Raw genomic sequence first — 19,660 nt, 5'->3', positions numbered from 1 at the left:
GGTAGCGTCACATGACATTCAGTGTCCTGACCAACTTTTCTAACCTCATCACTCACCACTTCCCACATCCCTTGGAGTTTATGCTTTTTCAGACTGACTTAGTCATAGTTTCCCTAAATATTTCACACCCCTGTGCCTTTCACATTCTGTTTCCTCTCCTTGGTGAAAAACATCTGTATGTTCTTCAGAAACAATCGCAGCCCACAGTCTGATTCTAGAAAGCCTTCACCGCCACTAGGCTGAACAGATAGAGATAAACATTTCTTTGTGTTAACATGTTCCTTAAATGAACATGTAAGTTAGCCCTTGGCATGCTGTATTGAAATGACCTGTTTATGTGTCTTTCCCCCAAGCTAGTTAATTGACTTCATGAAGGCAGAATATGGGTCTCGGTCTGACTCACATCCACAGGGTTGGCACTAGGCCTGGCATGTAATAAGTGATAGTAACTGTTTATTTACTAATTCAGTCTTGCCCCTTTTTTCTGCGCTCTCACAGCACTTGCTTCTTAATGCCAGTTATTTGACACTTGTCGCAGGCTGCCTCATTAATTGGGTACCTTTGATGTGAGTATCAGTTCAGTTCAGTTGCTCAGTCGTGTCTGACTCTTTGCGACCCCATGAATCACAGCACGCCAGGCCTCCCTGTCCATCACCAACTCCCAGAGTACACTCAAACTCAGGTCCATCGAGTCGGTGATGTCATCCAGCCATCTCATCCTCTGTTGTCCCCTTTTCCTCCTGCCCCCAATCCCTCCCAGCATCAGAGTCTTTTCCAGTGAGTCAGTTCTTCACATGAGGTGGCCAAAGTACTGGAGTTTCAGCTTTAGCATCATTCCTTCCAAAGAACACCCAAGGCTGATCTCCTTTAGAATGGACTGCTTGGAGCTCCTTGCAGTCCAAGGGACTCTCAAGTCTTCTCCAACACCACAGTTCAAAAGCATCAATTCTTCAGTGCTCAGCTTTCTTCACAGTCCAACTCTCACATCCATACATGACCACAGGAAAAACCATAGCCTTGACTAGATGGACCTTTGTTGGCAAAGTAATGTCTCTGCTTTTCAATATGCTATCTAGGTTGGCCATATCTTTCCTTCCAAGGAGTAAGTGTCTTTTATATAGTTTTGTCTTTTTCCTTTCCTTCCCTACGGGATTGTGAGCTTCCTGAGAGCAGAGACTCTTCTTATTTTTTTACCCTGTAGTATCCACATAGAGTGGAGTTCACAGCAGGCACTCAGCAAATGTGTGTCCAGCACTTGAAGCCAGCAGGAAGACTGAGTGCTGCTTATTTGCTTCCTGGTTTACTTTCTGAAAATTCTAATGGTTTTCAAAAGTTTCTGATTTCTTAGACCCATGTAGAAGAAATACAGTAGGAGTTCATGCTCGCATGTTTCTTCCCACAGGCCTTGGATGAAGAATATTTGAAAGTGGATGCCCAGTTTGGAGGCGTTGATCAGAGAAAGATTTTCACCTTTGCAGAGAAGGTTAGTGTCCTCTTTCTTGTCTTTTTTCTTTTGAGTTGCAGAGGTATACATTAGAGTTTCTTTCTTTGTTTCTCTTTATTTTGTTTTATGTTTTTATCTGGGTCTCAGCTGTAGCTTGTGGGATCTTCGTTGCAGTGTGCAGGCTCCAGAGCACGTGGGCTCTCTGGTTGCGGCATGTGGGCTCAGTGGTTGCATCTCACAGGCTTATTTGCCCTGCAGCATGTGGGATCTTGGTTTCCCAATTAGGGATCAAACCCACCTCTGCCGCATTGGAAGCAAATTCTTAACCACTGGAACACCAGAGAAGTCCACATTAGAGTTTCTTGGATGTGCCAGTCCTAGCAATCATATGGTATGGTAGGTATTATTCTCCTTATTTTGCAGATAAGAAAACTGAGCGTAGAGAATAAAAAAGCTGTCCAGTATCACACAGTTAGTGACTGAGCAGGAACTAGCATTCAGGTCTGTCTGACTAAAAAGCCTGTACTCTTGCTGCCCTCAGACCTGTTGGATTTTCTTCTTCTTCTTTTATTCACCACCACACCCCCCGCCCTTTTTTTTTTGCTTCTTGCCTAATAGCTCAGTTTCCAGGGAAAGGCACCACCAGATAGAACTATTGTTCTTTCCCAGAGCATTTGGTCCATATTTCTCTGAATCTTACATAAACCACTCCTCTCTGAAATGAGGTTTAACAGGGTTTAGAAGAGGAAATCAGCACAAACCCCTAATAGTTCTTTTCTGGGAAATAACTTGAATAAGTTGAAAAGGGCTTTTGAGAAGTGGTTGGTATTTTTGAAAGCTTCTCAAAACCTCATGTTGGCAAGGGAGTACAGAAAATACTGCCAGTGAAAATGTAAATTCCGATGGGTGATTTGATGCCTCTAAAATGTTTCTACACTTTGTCCTAATAATAATTACACAAATGGGTCCTCAGAAAATAATTTTTAAAGTGCAGCTTGGTTGGAGTAGGGACGGGGGGGAATGTATAGCTTGGGAGTTCCCTGGTGGTTAGGATTTGACACTTCCACTGCTGGGGCCCAGGTTTAATCCCTGGTTGGGGAACTGAGATTGTGTAAACCATGCCAAGTGGCCAGAATTCTAAAATTTTTTAATTAAAAAAATAAAAGTGCAACTTGAGTTCTGTATGGAAGTATTTATCATGTTATCAATTTAAAGCCCACTCCAGTATTCTTGCCTGGACAATTCCATGTACAGAGGAGCTTGGTGGGCTACAGTCCATGAGGTTGGAAAGAGACACTACTGAGCGCACACACCACAATTTAGAGCACAACTTAGAAATAAATTAGTATTCAGTGGCAAGGGATTAGTTAAATACATTAAAATAAATCCTCCAGTGGGATATAATATAACATTTTTTACAATATTTTATTTATTTATTTATTTGACTGCACTGGGTCTTAGCTACAGCATGTGGGGTTTAGTTCCCTGACTAGGGATTGAACCTGGGTCTCCTGAATTGGGAGTGTACTGTCTCAGCCGCTGGACCACCAAGGAAGTCCCTATATAACATTTTTTAATGGTTTTTGGATATATTTAATAAATGGGGAAATGTTTACAATGTAAGGTTTTTACTATTATTGAGGTATTTTCTATTTCATTTTATCTCTTAAAATTTTTTTAAAGAAGTAAAAGGGGTTTTAATTGTAGCAAAATACAAAACAAAGCAGTGTTATAGTAACTAGTACATGTAAGTATGCAAGGCACTTAGCATAGAAACAGCAAGAAGTCTTACCCATGTAAAGAAATTATATATATACATATATATATATACATATATATATATGTATATATATATATAGAGAGAGAGAGAGAGAGAGAAAGTCCCCTGGAGGAGGGCATGGAAGCCCACTCCAGTATTCTTGCCTGGAGAATCCCATAGACAGATGAGCCTGGCGGGCTACAGGCCATGGAGTCACAAAGAGTTGGACACAACTGAAGTGACTTAGCAGCAGCAGCCCCAGCAGCATGCATATATATACACACACACAAAAAATAAATCAGCATATTGTTAGAAGTCAGCCATGTAAAATATAGATGTGTGTGTGTGTGTATACAAATATATATTTTCTCTCTAAGAATATTTTTTCCTTCTCCTTGACTTTATTTTTTTCTTTATATATATATATATTTTAATATATATTTTATGAAGTATAGTTGGCTTTTTAATTGAACCTTTTATTATTCTAACAGAGATAGAGCTGATGGCCTGTTTTGTATGACTTAGAAGCTTTAAGAACGGTTTTTGTATTTTTTTTTAGGGTTGTAAAAAAAAAATGAAAAAAGATATGCAATAGAGACTGTATGTCATCCAGCAAGCCTAAAATATTTACTATCTGACCTTTTACAGAAAAGTTTTGCCTAGCCCTGTCCTAGAGATGACGTGTCCTTTAGTTCATTATAGTTAGATGTTTTTACCACTTCCCAACAATGCAAGAGCCCACAACAGTTTTACCTTATTTAACGCCCTCCTGCCCTTTGTGCTGTTGTCATATATTTTAGTTTTACATATATTTTAAATCCCAAAGACCTGTTTACAATGGTTTTCTAAACAGTCAATTTTCATCTATATTTACCACTACTTACCCTTCCTGATGGGCTTCCCTGGTGGCTTAGCCAGGTAAAGAACCCACCTGCCAACGCAGGAGACACTGGTTCGATCCCTGGGTCAGGAAGATCCCCTGGAGAAGGAAATGGCAACCCTCTTCAGTATTCTTACCTGGGAAGTCCCATGAACTGAGGAGCGTGATGGGCTACAGTCCTTGGGGTCTTGAAAGTCAGACATGACTTAGCGACTAAACAACCCTTTCTGATACTGTTGATTCCTTCTTTCAGTTTTGTGCTTCCATCCGAGATCAGTTTCCTTCAGCCTGAAGCTTCCGTTGTGTTTTGTGTCTGCAATGCAGGTGTCAGTAAGGAGTTCTTACAGCTTTCTTTTTATCTGAGAACATCTTTTTTTTTTTTTTTAACTGTCTTTTTTTGTTGTTTGATAGGTTTTTAAAGAATATTTTTTTGTTTGGCTGTATTGGGTCTTGTGAGCTTCCCTGGTGGCTCAGCAGTAAAGAATCTGCCTGTAATACAGGAGACGGAGGTTCGATCCCTGGGTCAGGAAGTTTCCCTGGAGGAGGGCGTGGCAGCCCACTTCAGTACTCTTGCCTGGAGAATCCCATGAACTGAGGGCGGAGCCTGGCAGGCTGCAGTCCATAGGGTTGGAAAGAGTTGAATATGACTGCAGTGCCTAAGCACGCACACACGCGCACTGGGTCTCAGTTTCAACATGTGGATCTTTGCTGTGGTAGGTGGGCTCAGTAGTTATGCCCCGGGGCATTCGGGACATTGGTTTTCCATCCAGAGATCTAACTCTGAACTTGTATCCTCTTTTTTGTTCCTCTGTGTTTTAGTTGAATATTACCTGTTGACTTTTCTTCATTTTCATTAATCCTGTCTTTTGAATCCATCCAGTATTGTACTATGCCATTTTAGAACTTCCATTTGTTTGTGTTTTTTTTTTTAATAGATGCCAGTTCTCTTTTACATTTCTCCATCTTTTATCCATTTCATTCATCTTTTCCTTTATTTCTTTTAACACACCAATTACAGTTATTCTGACATCTTGATCTGCTCGTTCTAGTATCTGGATTGTTTCTGTGTCTGGTTTTATTGCCTGTTTCCTCTTGTCTGTCAGTCACTTTTTTTCTGCTTCCCATTTCTTGTACTTTTTTATTGTATCAGGGACACCATAAATATGCTGTGGTTGCTCTCAGTGCTGTGTTTTCTGTAGGCTATTAAATTACTGACTCATCACTTTGATCCTGTCAAGGGTGGATCTTAGGCTTTGTAGAATAGGTCTACCTTACTCCTATGAGGTAAACCTTATCTTAGGATGTGGCCTTTCTGGGGTCTCAAACTGAAATGAAACCTCAGGGTATTCACAAAGCCCTCTATGCTTTGATTGAACCTAAACTTCAACTTCTGCCTCCCCAGCACTGTGCAGCCCCTAAAATTTGCTCAAGTCTCCAACCTCCCAGAGCCTGTTCTCTGCTGGGCTTCCCTATGTCTCTCTGAATTCTGGCACAGTTGTGATTCAATCAAGGAAGCAATGGAGGGGCTTCCCTGGTGGTCCAGTGGTTAAGAATCTGTCTTGTAACGCAAGGGAACCTCTTTGGGTCCCTGGTCTGGGGAGGTCCCACATGCCATGGAGCAACTAAGTCTGTGTGCCACAGCCCCCGAGCCCATGCCCTGCAGCTGCTGAAGCCCATGAACCTAGAGCTTGTGCTCACAGCAAGGGAAGCCACCACAGTGAGAGCCCCTTGCATCGCAACAAAAAGGAGCCCCCACTTGTTGCAACTGGAGGCCTGCGTGCAGCAAAGACCCACTACAGTAAAAAATAAGTAAATTTTTTAAAAAGAAAGCATTGGCGCACTTTGGGAGTTTTGGAGGGCCTCTTCACTCTGGAACCCTTTCCAAATCTTTAGCCTCCTTCTATCCTCTGTCTCCTCTGCTTAGTCAAGACTGCTTCTCTCTGCTGGGTCTTTTTTTCTCAGCACTCAGTTTGAAAACAAAAATGCCCTCAAAGAGAAAGCCAGGGTGGGTATGGGGTCACCTCGCTTCCCTGCTCTCCCGATTTGTAACCCTACACTGGTTGCTATCTAATAGAGTTGTTTATGGTGGGTAGAGTAAGTCCAGTAGGTTCATGATGTAATAGTAATGGACAGTAGGGAAAAAAAGCTTTGTTCATATTATGATCACCATTGAAAAGTTATATATTCAGTAGAAAAAAAAGATTGGAAGGCATATATCAAACTGTTAAGTGACAGGCCAGGTTAGATGAGATTGGAGCACTGAGGAGGAATTTATCCTAACATCTGCTTTTGTGTGTTTCTCTAACTCCTTAGTACCTCCCTGCACTTGGTTACTCAAAACGAATCCATCTGATGAATCCTATGGTTCCAGGATTAACTGGCAGCAAAATGAGCTCTTCAGAAGAGGTAGGTTACGAGCTCTGACTTGAGTTGAGAAATCTTTAGCAAAAGGTGAAGAAATTGAGGACTAGAAAGAAAAGTAACATGGCTAACTAAAACGCACAAATATTTAAGCTATAAGAAATCTTAAGTTATCCAGTTAATTCCAGTGGTTCTTGAGTATTGAAGCAGTCCTGATGGGATCCAATTATAATTTTAAGTTTTACTGCTACTAATAAGAAGTGCAAGCAAAAGTAGTTTCTTCAGCCATACAACTGTGACAGAGTTCAGCCTTATTAATGTGAAGGCTACAGTTGAATTTCACCAAGTAACATATTTTATATTTAGTTTTTAACTTATTTTAGAGTATAATTGATTCACAGTATTGTGTTTCAGGTATATAGCAAAGTGATTTAGTTATATATATATATATATATATCTCCATTCTTTTTCAGATTTTTTTTCCCACGTAACTTATTACAGAGTATTGGGAAGAGTTACCTGTGCTATGCAGTAGGTCCTTGTTGACACCAGTTAGCACTTTGATTCTCACGGTGGTATTTAATATGATGATTTTGATAAATATGGTGTCTTAACATTTAAAAGTCCTGCTTGGGGAAGGTACACTTTTGTTCTAAGGGCACAGAATAGAAGAATTGGTAGACCCAAAGATATGGAAGTTTGGGTTCTGGGTTCACAAACACGGCTGATCTTTAGAATCACCTAGGGAACTTTTATAAAAGAGAGAGAGTATGTGTAGAGTAAGGCCCTGTCCTTAGAGATTCTTTTTTTTTTTTAAATATTTATTTGTTTGGCAGTGCCAGGTCTTGGTTGCAGCACACAGGATCTTTGATCTTCGTTACAGCTTGCAGACTCTCAGTTGCAGCATGTGGGATCTAGTTCCCTGACCAGGGGTGGAATCCAGCACCCCCTGCGTTGGGCGTACTGATAAAATGGTTCTGGGGAACAACTCAGGAATCTTATTTTCTTTCACAGCCTACTAGTTGATTCAGATTGAAGTCATTTTTGGACATTCATCTAATTCTTTAAGTCTGATTTCTAGATTATCCTATTTGGTCACGTTTACCATGTCTTCATCCTAGAAATAGCACCAGCATCAGTTCCAAAACGTGACTGCATCAGAACCACATGGAGAGCTTTTAAAAATGCAAATGCCTGGGTGAACCCTGAGAAATTTTGATTTATTAGCTTTGGGTGGGGCCCAGTAGTTTATGGTATTTTAAGCACCCCAGGAGATTCACACCCAGTCCTGTGTTGACTGAGCTTGGTAACCACTGGACACAAATGAGCATAAGCTCACTCACTCCAAAATAAGAAACAAAGCCTGTTGCCCTATAAAGGACAGAGGCTCTAAATAATACCTGGTGTTGGTGATTGCTGGGAAACGTCTCCTCACACATGGCAATTGGCAGTGTCACTTGGTGTATGCCTGTCGGAAACCAGTTTGGGGCCCAGCAGTGTTTGGTAGCTTAAGGAAGTAATCCTAGAGAAGGCAAGAGGACCTCTGCAAAGAGGTTTGTTGTATATAATTTGTAAAGATGAGAGCAAATCTGACAGTTTAGAAACTGCTAAATAAATTATATTGTCACTAAAAATTGGGAATATAATACAACATAAAATCTACAAGTGAAGACTAGGTAACCTCTCAGAAGTACTTACGATATAGTCCCAAGGACATTTATTCTCTAGATATAAATTTGTGACGATTCCATATGCTACAAACAAGCCCTGGGAAGAACAGAGAAAAATTAAAATGTTTTTATGTAGTATAGTGAGTGGTCCTTGACTCCAATTAATTCTGCTATTATTAAAGTCATTTAATGTTTACATCTTTGTCCAAAAAATTAAAATACAGATGAGTTGAGCATATTCTCATTTTCAACCACAAGAGGTCCTCCTCTCCTCCCTGGCTTCTAGGAGTCCAAGATTGATCTGCTTGATCGGAAAGAGGATGTAAAGAAAAAACTGAAGAAGGCCTTCTGTGAGCCAGGGAATGTGGAGAACAACGGCGTTCTGGCCTTCATCAGACATGTCCTCTTTCCCCTCAAGTCTGGTAAGATACTTCCTGTTTTCTTCTCAGAGTTTAGGCTGGGTTATCCGTGTGGCTTCTCACAGTCTTCCTCCAGAGGCTGGCTTCTCTGATTCTCTGCTCTGATTTCTCATACGTTAATGTGTGATTGTCACGTTAACGTGACACCCCTTCTAAGTGGGGCGTCAGGGTGGGCATGAGTGGTAGAAATGAAGGTGGCAGGCATGGGGAGTAGAGAAATACAAAAGATATGTAAGACACAGTTGTTACCCCTGAGCTTGGATGCTAGCTGGGTGTACAACACTGCCACTGATCCAATTTAAAAAACAATAAAATACTGTACTATTAAGTTTAAAATTCATGGCAGAAACTACAAATACACGTTTGGGCCAGGGATGCTGACTGGCCATTGTCTGTGAGTTTGTTGGCATGGATCCTTTTTCTTACAGAGTTTGTGATCCTTCGAGATGAAAAATGGGGTGGAAACAAAACTTACACAGCTTACTTGGACCTGGAAAAGGACTTTGCTGATGAGGTAATACCAGAGGAGGATAATCCCCACTGAACTCATTCTGACAAACCTCTCCGTGTGGTCTCACCAAGTTTCTCTCTGCCATAGGGCTCTGTCATGATGATCTCAAGGCTGTATATTTTGTTAATGGCTCAGATGAGGATTCAGATGGTTTGTGGAGTAGATTAGCAAATGGCAGAAAGCTAGTCTGTTGGTGTCTTAATCACTCTCCAAAGGACTTAACCTGGAATGAAGGACCAAACCCAACAAGATGAAGCATTTCAGGTACCAAATCAAGGTTCAGAAAAGAGACACGACTATAAAAGAACAGAAGAGAGACTACTATTCATTTCGACAATTTGACAAAAGACCTACTAGGTGCCCATGTGTTTGGCACCATGCTAGGGGCTGACATTACAAAGAGGATTAAATCTTCGTGAAGCTCATAGTCCATAGGAGAGGATGACATGTAAATAAATGTCATTTACTGCTTACTGTACCATGTATCCATGGTCCAGAAATAGAAGGGGAGGAAGTGACTAACTGGCTGTCTGGGAAAGCTTTGTGGAGGGAATAACGTTCACACACTGTTCACTCATTAGGCGTTCTTCAGGAAACCCATGAGGGAATCCATTGTGTGAGACATGGTAAGAGGAAGCAGCGTGGTATCTAGGGACTCACAAGTGGTTTAGAATCTGACTGGAGTCTGCAAGGCGAGGGGGCCACTGTGGGAGAGGAAGACAGGGCCAGATGATAAAGGAAAGGAGTAATGACTGTATATAGTGGATGAGATGGGGGTCTTAACTGGCTCTGAACGTGGCCTGAATCAACAGTATGACAGGGCTGTCAGAAATGTTCATGAGGTCTTAGCCTCATCGTCAGAAATGTAGAGTCCAGACCGGGGAGTTGACCGTTCAGTTCCCCGATGTTCTGAGTGCCTTTGGTAAGATACATGTGCTTATCTGCACTAACACAGTTGCCACTGGCCATTTTGGTTGTGTTGGACTTTCTGTGAGGTTTTTTTGTCAAATAAACCTCACAAAAATAAATCTGGTAATGTTCATTTGACAATCTGGAGTGTATTGATGGGGAGAGGAAGGATGCCATGATAGGGAGCAGGTTGCAAACCAGGTCATAAAGCACAAGCTGAAAGAACTGGGCATGTTGAACTGGGATGCAAGTGTGTGTTCACCTATCCTCAAACCCAAGGACTCTCCTGAGTTAGGGGTGAGGTTTCTTCCTGTGGCAACAGAGGGCTGAACCAGGACTACAGATGCAGACTGCAGGGAGGCTTGCTTAAGCTTGAAGAACTTTGTAATGACCTCAGTTGTGTGGTGATGGACAGGGCTGTCTTGCCTGACCTTTCATTCCCCATCACTGGGGTGTTCAGGCAGAGGCCAGAGGACCACTGGAGGCAATGTCATATGAGAGTTTGAGCATCCAATGGAAGAAAAGACTTGGTGACCTCTGAGTTCTGAGGTTCCTTCAGGCCCATTTTTTGGATATTTGGCAACTGTTGCTCTGAAACCCTCTGTCTGCAGCCTGAGGCAGGCCACGGAACCCACACTCAACTCTTCAACCTCATGAGCAGTCCTTTGTGGGAATGATAAGAAGGCTTCCCTGGTGGCTCAGATGGTAAAGAATCTGCCTACAAAGCAGGAGACCCAGGTTCAATTCCTGGGTCGGGAAGATCCCCTGGAGAAGGGAATGGGTACACGTTGCAGTATTCTTGCCTGGAGAGCCCCATGGACAGAGGAGCCTGACGGGCTGCAGTCCACGGGGTCGCAGAGTCAGACATGACTGAGTGATCACACTTTCACTTTATTTCTCTAAGAAGGACTAGAAAAAATGTTTCTGAAGAAAGAGCCTGACAACATAACCAGCAGCACTTCCTGTGATGGTAGACACGTTCTCATCTGCACTGACACAGTTGCCACTGACCACGTGTGACCAGGACAACAGAACTGAATTCTAACTTAGATTTAAATATCTACATCCGGCTTGTGGCCACCATATTGGACAGTGCAGGTCTAAAGCCTATCTTTTGTTAAAAAGGAAGGACTTCCCTGGTGGTCCAGTGGTTAGGACTTGGTTCTAGAACCAGGTTCAACCCCTCGTCAGGGAACTAGATCCCACATGCTAAACGGTGTGGACAACACCACCACCACCACCATTCCTGAGAAAATGAAGGAGTAGCATCGCAAACAAAACAGGTGGTGTTTCATTACATGTGTTCATACCTAAGGGACATCTGTCAGAATACCTGAGCAGATCCTTTTGGGCCAGATTTAGGATGTAAAGGTTCTAGTCCTGGGACACGAGAAGAAAAAATGGAATTACTGAGCTCCTACCATGTACTAGCACTATGCATCATTTTCACCCATGTTAAGTAATTTAATCCTCATTCCGACGCTGGAAGATACAAATATTGTTATTTTCATTAATTTTTTTAAGTGAAGAATCCAAAGCTCAGAGAGGTTAAGTGCCTGGTTTGAGGTCACCCAGCTAGCTGGGACTCTCACCCCAGGTGATCTAACTCCAGAGCCTTTGTTCTTCCTTCTTGCTCACTCATCTTCCCCCTCAGGCTGTCTGTAGCCCCTGGGTTCCCGTGTGAATGTTTCCGTGCATATAAATAATACCTGCTTTATGCCACTACTCAGAGCGTAAATGGAGGAATTTGAGTCATCCCAGGTGGGACTAGTGGTAAAGAACCCACCTGCCAATGCAGGAGACTCAAGAGACTTGAGTTCAGTCCCTGGGTCAGGAAGATCCCCTGGAGAAGGGGACAAAAACCCACTGCAGTATTCTTATCTAGAAAATCCCATGGACAGAGGAGCCTGGCGGGCTACAGTCCATGGGGTTGCAAAGAATCGGACATAACTGAGCGACTTAGCACGCACAGTGAAATTTGACTAATTAGAAACGTTTAGCCTCTGCAAACTCTCAAGTTAGTATGGAATTCAGTGTCAGAAGACCTAGGTCTCTGACAAACTAGATAACCTGTTGAACCTGTGTCCCCTTCTCTGCTCTGCCAGCTTCACAAGGTTGTTCTAAGGTTCGAATAAGACTGCTGGGAAAACGCCGTGCATTCTATCCGCACATTTTTCTTAGTAGATCCAGGTGTCCTGTGCCCCTCTCACCCGGCCTTGCACACTTGCAGGTTGTACACCCTGGAGACCTAAAGAATTCTGTTGAAGTTGCCCTGAACAAGTTGCTGGATCCCATCCGGGAGAAGTTTAATACCCCTGCTCTGAAGAAACTGTCCAGCGCTGCCTACCCAGATCCCTCAAAGCAGAGTAAGGCCAGCTGGGGAGGGGCCCGGGAAGGGGGGGGTGTGTGGGGGCTGCTGACAAGAGAGAGCATGAGCGACATGTAGAGAGCCTGTCAGTGCCTCAGAAGAGCGTTTGTCCCAAGAAGCCAGGAGGGTCTGAAATGCCGGGATGTCATGCCCCATTGACTGCTGGAATGGAAAACTCCAGTCAGCTTGAATTTGGTTTGGTTGGTACCATGAAGCAATTTTGCTGTTGTTTTAGTTGCTAAGTCATGACCGACTCTTTGGTGACACCATGGACTGTAGCCCCACCAGACTCCTCTGTCCATGGAATTTCCCAGGCAAGAATCCTGGAGGGGGATGCTGTTTCCTCCTCCAGGGGATCATCCGACTCAGGGAAGCTTTTCGCCTGCATTGGCAGTGGGTTCACCGCTGAGCCACCTGAAGCGGATACCCTGCTGGCAGTGCTGCTGTGAGGCACACGCTCTGGTCCTTTCATAAAACCCACGTCTTCAGTTAGGGAGATAGGTTGCGTTAGACCCTGAGGCTGATGTAGCTGCTCAGGCAGGGCCTGCACAGCTCCTTAGGGAAGCCGATCTCTAGATTCACCCAGTTCCCTCTACGTTTTCCTGACTGGCTCTTAGTCGACCAGCCATGTAGCCACGAAGCTGAGATGTTAACATTGATGGTCTTTGTGGGGGCCTCCCAGAAAAGGCTCAGTACTTTTATATGGAACGTGTGAATGGCGGCAAAGCTACACCAACCCCTCCTCTCCCCTCCAGCCCAATACCTGAGGGGGAGAGAGGTGAAATCTGGTACTTCTCAGCAGCAGCCGCCTCTGTTCCAGTTCAGTGGGTGGATTCTGGGGATTCTGCACTAAGTCCTGTTTGTGTCCTCGTTTGAGGGCATCAGCAGCTGACCTGTCGTGGGAAGGAGGAGAGCTCTGAGCCTTGGGTTCTTCTCATCCTCAGAGCCAGCTGTCAAAGGCCCTGCCAAGAATTCAGAACCAGAGGAGGTCATCCCATCCCGGCTGGATATCCGTGTGGGGAAAGTCATTAGTGTGGACAAGGTACTCATTTTCCACCACATCCTGGAGAGGCAGACAGGGTCAGGTTTGTCTGCTTCCATCTGGAGGAAACCTGGCCTGGGAGGGAAAGCAACAAGCCTTAGGTCATACTGCAAGTCAGCACCTAAGCATCTAGTTCGAGGCGTCAGGCTTTTCCCCTGGCCATCTCTGGACCTTATGCAACCAAACACAGCCAGGAACTCAGAGTATAGAGCGGATGTTAGTCAGAAGGAACTTGTTTATCACATCCAGTCTGATGGAGTCACCTGGTATCTCCCAGCTTGTCTGGACTAGTTGCAGGCCTTATCGTTGATCAGCCACTTTGTCCTTCCCTGTCCCCACCCCAGAAAATGGTGAAGGGAGAAAGAAGGACTTCCTCATTCTCAGAGGCAGAAAGCTTTGTAGCCAATAGCCTAGGACCAGTGGTCTGGGTATTTTTTTTCTCCCAGTATATATTTGCTTTTCGCCATTTAGACCAACCACCAAAACTACCTTGAAAGAGCTGGTGATGCTCTCGTTTCAGATGGTGAAGCCGGTAGCCATCCCCCATCTTCCAGTACCCCCCAGGATTGGGTTTGATCCAGCACACATTTGGCCATAAGGATGGTCACCCAGGCACTCTAGGCCATTTTAATCTCTGTTAGAGACTCCTTTCACCTCTAATGCACTTAATTAGCCTCATGTTACTCAAATCTGCCTCTTCAGGGCCCTTTCCCATGTCTGCTATCTGAGACCTGGAGAGTTAGCTCTAGAGGGTTCCTCTTGGGCCCCCGGTAGGGAATGGATGCCCTTTTCTAGAGCCAGAGGACTCACCAGGCCCCATGATCTGTTCCACTGGGATACTCTCCAAGACTTGACATCTCTTGTGGCAGCACCCAGATGCAGACAGCCTGTATGTGGAGAAGATTGATGTGGGGGAAGCTGAGCCACGGACTGTGGTGAGCGGCCTGGTGCAGTTTGTGCCCAGGGAGGAACTACAGGACAGGCTGGTGGTGGTGCTGTGCAATCTGAAACCCCAAAAGATGAGAGGAGTTGAGTCCCAAGGCATGCTCCTGTGCGCTTCTGTGTGAGTGAGAACCGGGGGTTAGAGGGCCTTGGGAGGCCAGGAAGAGGGGGGTGGCCCACATGCTGCCCTTCCACATACCGGGTGGAGGCCCTGAGAATACACCCCAAAAGATGATGCATGGAGGAATTACTTATTGTATAAGAACCGTGGATGAAGCACTTTACCTGAAGTTAACTGTATTAAAATAGAAATTGAAGATTCAGAGCTATGTGCATGCTCAGGTCTCTCTACTAGTAATGGGTGAAGCTAGGATTCAAACCCAGTTCATTGGCTATTAAGTCATATCCCTTAAAAGCCCAAATTTTGGAACCTCTCCTGACATAGGATTTCAGTTGAGCCCTGGTTGACCCAGTGCTGGTAATGTCCAGAGATGTGGTCCAGCAGTGAGGAGCTCCAGGGGCTCTGGCATTGAGGGTACCCTAAATCCTATTAGAGCCCCTGAGGTAAAGGCCCCAGTGCTTTGGCCTCCACGGCAGCTGGAGGCCATCCATGGCCTCACTGTCTCACTGTCCTGTGTGTCCTTCCAGAGAAGGGGTAAACCGCAAGATTGAGCCTCTAGACCCTCCTGCAGGCTCTGCTCCTGGTGAGCGAGTGTTTGTGAAGGGCTATGAGAAGGGCCAACCAGACGAAGAGCTGAAGCCCAAGAAGAAAGTCTTTGAAAAATTGCAGGTAACAAGCTGCACTTTTTCCCTCTTTCCGGGGCTGCCCGGACTGTCTGCAAATTGCTGTTACTGATTCCACACCTGCCCTTTCCCCAGCTGGGCCTTCCTGCATCTAAGCCCCTCTCTTCCTTCATTCCAGCCCTCTCAAATGAGGTGCCTGAGAGCCCACGGGCCTTCACAGGCACTGAGCACCTGCAGGCTGTTGGAGGCAGCGTGTGAGGCACTGCAGATGTTTCCTCGTTAGATCTTCATCTGTGATGGGAGATGATCCCCAGTTTATCTGGCACGGCCACACAGGGTCACCGGAAGTGAAAGAGCCAGGATCAGAGCCCTCCTGGAGTCCTTCCTGCCCAGCCTGGTGTGAGAGCACTGATTCTCAGAGCACTGACTTGCATCACCTGCCCAGAACTCATTCATTCATTCAGCACCTGTTGAGTCCCTAACGTGTATGTCTGGCACTGTTCTAGGTGCTGGGGCTACATCACTGCATAAAGCAGCAGAGATTCACTCTCCTTGTGCAGCTAAGTCACTGCACATGTGGCTTTATCTAGTTAATACTTCGTTTCCTCAACAGACAAGTGTTTCTGGAGGGCTTTGAGAGTGGTCTCTACCTCTCCGTGCTCCTGCAAGTGACACCTGGCTTTATCCACTCCCTCCTTTCCTAGTTTCCCAGGCTGGTTTTTTGAATCAACTTATTTTTTTCTGGCTATAAAATAAGTTTTCACTGTAGAAATGTCTAAAATGTAGAGGGAACAAAACTAACATCTATAATTCTGCTACCTACTGGTTCTGAAAAATGTCATTAGTGATTGGTTTCCTTCTGGACTTCTTTTATGTGTAGTGATAATGTGTTTATATTGGTAGTTTGAGTCGTACTGTATGTTTATTTTTTTTTTTAACTTTATGCTTCAAAAATTTACCCATCTTTTAAATACTGAGAAGTGAGAATCATATATATATAGTATAGTGTCATAATGATCATTTCCAAAACATTATTTGGACATTGAGGTTGTTCTCAGATTTTCACTTAGAATGCTACAGTAGATGCATTATACCAGTTCTTTGTACTTATTCATGATTATTTTCTTAAACTAAATTCCTAAAGTGAACTTACCTTAGGCAAATGATAGGAGATGAAAGTTTTCACAAACTGCTCTCTTAGAGAAGTTGAGTCACCTTACATTACTAGTAATGTAAGAGTCTGTTTTCTTGCAGTCCTGCCACCATCACTATAATCACTTTTTTTTGTTATTTTTCTTGCCCAGGCTGACTTTAAAATTTCTGACGAGTGCATTGCACAGTGGAAGCAAACCAACTTCATGACCAAGCTGGGGTCCGTCTCCTGTAAATCGCTGAAAGGGGGGAACATCAGCTAGCCAACCTGGCGTCTTCCTCCCCTTTCTCATCATCTCTCCTTAATTTGCTCCGTCCATCACCTGCTTATCCATCTCCCAGGACACTGAAGCAAGACATTCAGGACTCTTTTAGGCACAAGACTTGGTGAGGGGCAGCTCAGCCTCCCTAGGATCCGGGAGCACCCTGTCTGGCTGCAGGGAGAGGCTGACCTGCGGAATGAAGGGGAGTCCAGCCCTACCTTCCCTTGGCAGCTGATCTGACGAATCTGGTTTCAGTATAATGTAACTCAGAAAAAGTTTATGCCATAATCCTTCTAATTGGAAAAATATTGGTTTCCAGTTTTCCTAGAGTTATCACGGCAGCCATGTCTCTGGCTGGGATCTGGTGCCTGAACCAGGCTGATTACAGCCTCTCCCCAACAGGAAACTGTGGGATTTGAAAAGGGGAGGGAAGGGAAAACAGAGAACCTAGTGGTCTACCAAGTGGCTGGCAGCTTTCCCCCAGCATGCCAACTCTGAGGCTTGGCGCTGGGGGGAAGGACCTGCCCCAGGGCTCCTGGAATGTCCTTTGATCATGCTAGGTGGGGATACTCCCTCAACCAGCTGTGTGTTGTTGGATGGCACAGACTGGTTTTCCTCGGGGAGGGTGGGGTACTTCTCCATAAGCCATCTCAGAGCCACTAAATGTCGCTGTCATAAATTCAAATAAAATATTTGAACAAGGGTGCCTGGATGGGACTTGTCTGTGAGCTGGACCCGCTCAGCAGAGAACACAGTATAGCAGCTTCTGGGCTCCTCACCCTGCCTAGGGCTGCATGTATCTTGGACTTTTGAACCTGTAATGGGGGCATGGATGGACTGGGCTGGACCGCAGATACCTTGACTTTCCCTATAGCTGTGTTGAGCAGAAAAGGCTCACTTGGGGGTCCAGAACATTTTCCTTTCTAAATGTAGGGTGCAGACCACCACCCTGACCCTCCCCATTAAGAAGCACCAGCCACAACCAAGTTTTAATCATTTAATTAACACCTTTGAATGAAATCCACACAGAGTTTTTCCATGTGTCTCACTCCGGCTTCAGGGCAGAGGGAACAGATTGTATAGACATATCAAAGACTCAAAAATTTAAAGAAATATATATATATATATACTTCTCTCTCTAACATTTTCATGGAAATTAAAAATCAGAGGCTTTTGGTCTCCATGTACACTAGGTCAAGTTCATTTACCCCAGAGGACAAAGAAGGATTGCCTCTTGGGAGATCCTCCCTTCTCCTTTCAACTCTGTCCCACCCAGTGGGGAAACAAGCTCAGAGGACTAACTGAAGATAAGGAGTAACAGAGAGGGGAGGGAGAGAGAAGGTGGGCTCCCTCCCACTTGCAGCAGCTCTCTGGCCGCTGCCTAGGCTTGATGTCACGGAAGCTCTGGCCTGGTCCTAGTCCCTCATTCCCAGGAGGTTGATCAGGAGCTCTGAGCAGAGCTGGTTTACCGACTGTCTTCCCCATCTTACTGGGCAGGCACAACACATACCCAGCAGGCAGGCAAGAACACTGGTTTATAGCTGCAGAGAAGATGGTAGAGAGGGCCAGAGGAACCTGGGCTCTCCAACTACATCCCCTGTGTTCCCATCTCTTGTTCTGGGAGAGGGTCAACCTGTCTCCTGGGTGAAGAAGCAGCTAAAAAGGTTCCTTGTCCAGCTCAAGCCTGAGTCACTGTTGAAGAAAGAAGATCAATACAGAAGGGGCAACCCTGGTGACAGCAGGAGGAAGCAGTAGGGTCACCCCCGTGGAACCTCGGAGGAGACGAGCTTATCAACATAGGTGGCACTGGTTGAACATGGAAAGATCAGTAAGATTCCTGGAGAGATCAGTAGCAGAGACTGACATCTACGGGGCGGGGAACCACCCAGCCTGCCCCTAGGAGCAGCAAGTGCCCCCGCTTTGACTAGGGAAAAGTCTGGAATAGAATGCACCCTTGGCTTCCCATCCTGTCACTCAGTGTCAGCACCCTCCCCCAGTGGAACCACCTGCACTAACAGGCAGCTGCAGAAAGGACATGCACAGAGCAGAGCAAAGGTAGCTCAGGATGAAATCCACAGGGCAAGGTCCTAGCCCACTGCCCAAAGCAGCTCTTCCCTGCCAGCCCCAGCCCCACCCTTTCATCCACGTCCTCAGTATTTCCTGCTAAGCTGAAAGGGACCCAGCTCTGCCACGCTCCGTGGGCTCCTGCCTCTAAAGAGTCATGCTCGCCCACACCAACCTGATCAAGTGAAATGGGGCCAAGTGACCCATGACATGACTGCCTGCTGTTCTCGGAGGGCAGAGCAAGCCTGTGAACCTCCCCTCTGGTGGTCTCCACCACCCATTTGGACCTTGACAGGCTCCCACTTCCTGTCCCCTGCATGAAGCACCTGGCGGAACTAGAAGGCAGGAAGCTGGTTGGTGGTAAGTTGAGACACAGGGGGGCTAGCCCCCACTGCACCTTTTGTGCTTTGGAATGCCACAGCCCCAACCCTGCCTCCAGCCTGGAGAAGCCTGTGGGAATACGACTTGCCTACCTCCAAGAACTAAGAAAAGGAGCAAACTAGATCAGAGGGTGGGGACAGGTTAGTTCCAGCCATGGGCTGGCTGCTGGGAACTGATGCTGCTGCCATGTAAACAGGCCCTTGGAATGTGGCTTCACGGGCCCTGGGGGATGGACATGCAGCCACTTTTCAAAAGTGCTTTGATTCTGGACTACAGCATGTGCATGATTTGGATATGAAAAAAAAAGTAAGTGAGGTGCTGTGGTCCCCCATCTCTGTGGCCTTGAGGCCAGCAGGGGGCGCAGACATCCACTCCCACCAGCTACCTCCTCCAAGATGAGGCTAAGGCCAAGACAAGCAGCAGCTGCCACAGGTGAGTCCACTCAGGAAAAGGCATGAGAGCTGGGTGACTTGGAGGACAGGATCCACACAGGCTTGCATAAATACCAAAGGCCGTGGAGGTTAAGGCTGCAGGCGTCCCCCCATTAGGTTAAGTGTCTGCCGTATCCTCTCATCCTCGGAGCCGCTCAGGTCCCTGAGAATGTATTCCTGGGATGGGTCAGCAGTGCCAGCGAGGTGTCTGGTGGTCAGACCAGCGCTTTCTATGGGTCTGCAGAGGGCAAAGAAGGGACACTCAGCCAAGGGCCCCTGAGTTTGGTTAAGCCCAGGGCACATCCTCACCCCCTTGCTTT

The 19,660-nt window shown here is 45.6% G+C and overlaps 2 protein-coding genes across 3 annotated transcripts in view; one reads left to right on the top strand and one right to left on the bottom strand.

Annotated features, from left to right (window-relative positions):
- Positions 1-17,164, top strand: part of YARS1 (tyrosyl-tRNA synthetase 1) — a 31,747-nt gene extending 14,583 nt beyond the window's left edge. Inside the window, exons 5-13 of the mRNA XM_040228055.1 lie at positions 1,403-1,483; positions 6,397-6,489; positions 8,401-8,536; positions 8,962-9,047; positions 12,184-12,319; positions 13,266-13,363; positions 14,233-14,426; positions 14,954-15,095; positions 16,354-17,164. Coding sequence (XP_040083989.1) covers positions 1,403-1,483; positions 6,397-6,489; positions 8,401-8,536; positions 8,962-9,047; positions 12,184-12,319; positions 13,266-13,363; positions 14,233-14,426; positions 14,954-15,095; positions 16,354-16,464 — 1,077 coding nt within the window. The 3' untranslated portion in view covers positions 16,465-17,164. The remainder of the gene's footprint in view (positions 1-1,402; positions 1,484-6,396; positions 6,490-8,400; positions 8,537-8,961; positions 9,048-12,183; positions 12,320-13,265; positions 13,364-14,232; positions 14,427-14,953; positions 15,096-16,353) is intronic.
- A 283-nt stretch (positions 17,165-17,447) lies between these two features.
- The window catches only part of KIAA1522 (KIAA1522 ortholog), a 28,442-nt gene continuing 26,229 nt past the window's right edge, over positions 17,448-19,660 (bottom strand). For both annotated transcript variants that reach the window (XM_040228052.1, XM_040228054.1), the window contains exon 7: positions 17,448-19,578. In XM_040228052.1, coding sequence (XP_040083986.1) covers positions 19,571-19,578 — 8 coding nt within the window. In that variant the 3' untranslated portion in view covers positions 17,448-19,570. The remainder of the gene's footprint in view (positions 19,579-19,660) is intronic.

Source organism: Oryx dammah, unplaced genomic scaffold (genome assembly GCF_014754425.2).
Source record: "Oryx dammah isolate SB20612 unplaced genomic scaffold, SCBI_Odam_1.1 HiC_scaffold_27, whole genome shotgun sequence".
Lineage (NCBI taxonomy): Eukaryota > Metazoa > Chordata > Mammalia > Artiodactyla > Bovidae > Oryx > Oryx dammah.
The sequence above is the reverse complement of the archived record's forward strand: the minus strand, read 5'-3'. Positions and strand labels throughout refer to the sequence as shown.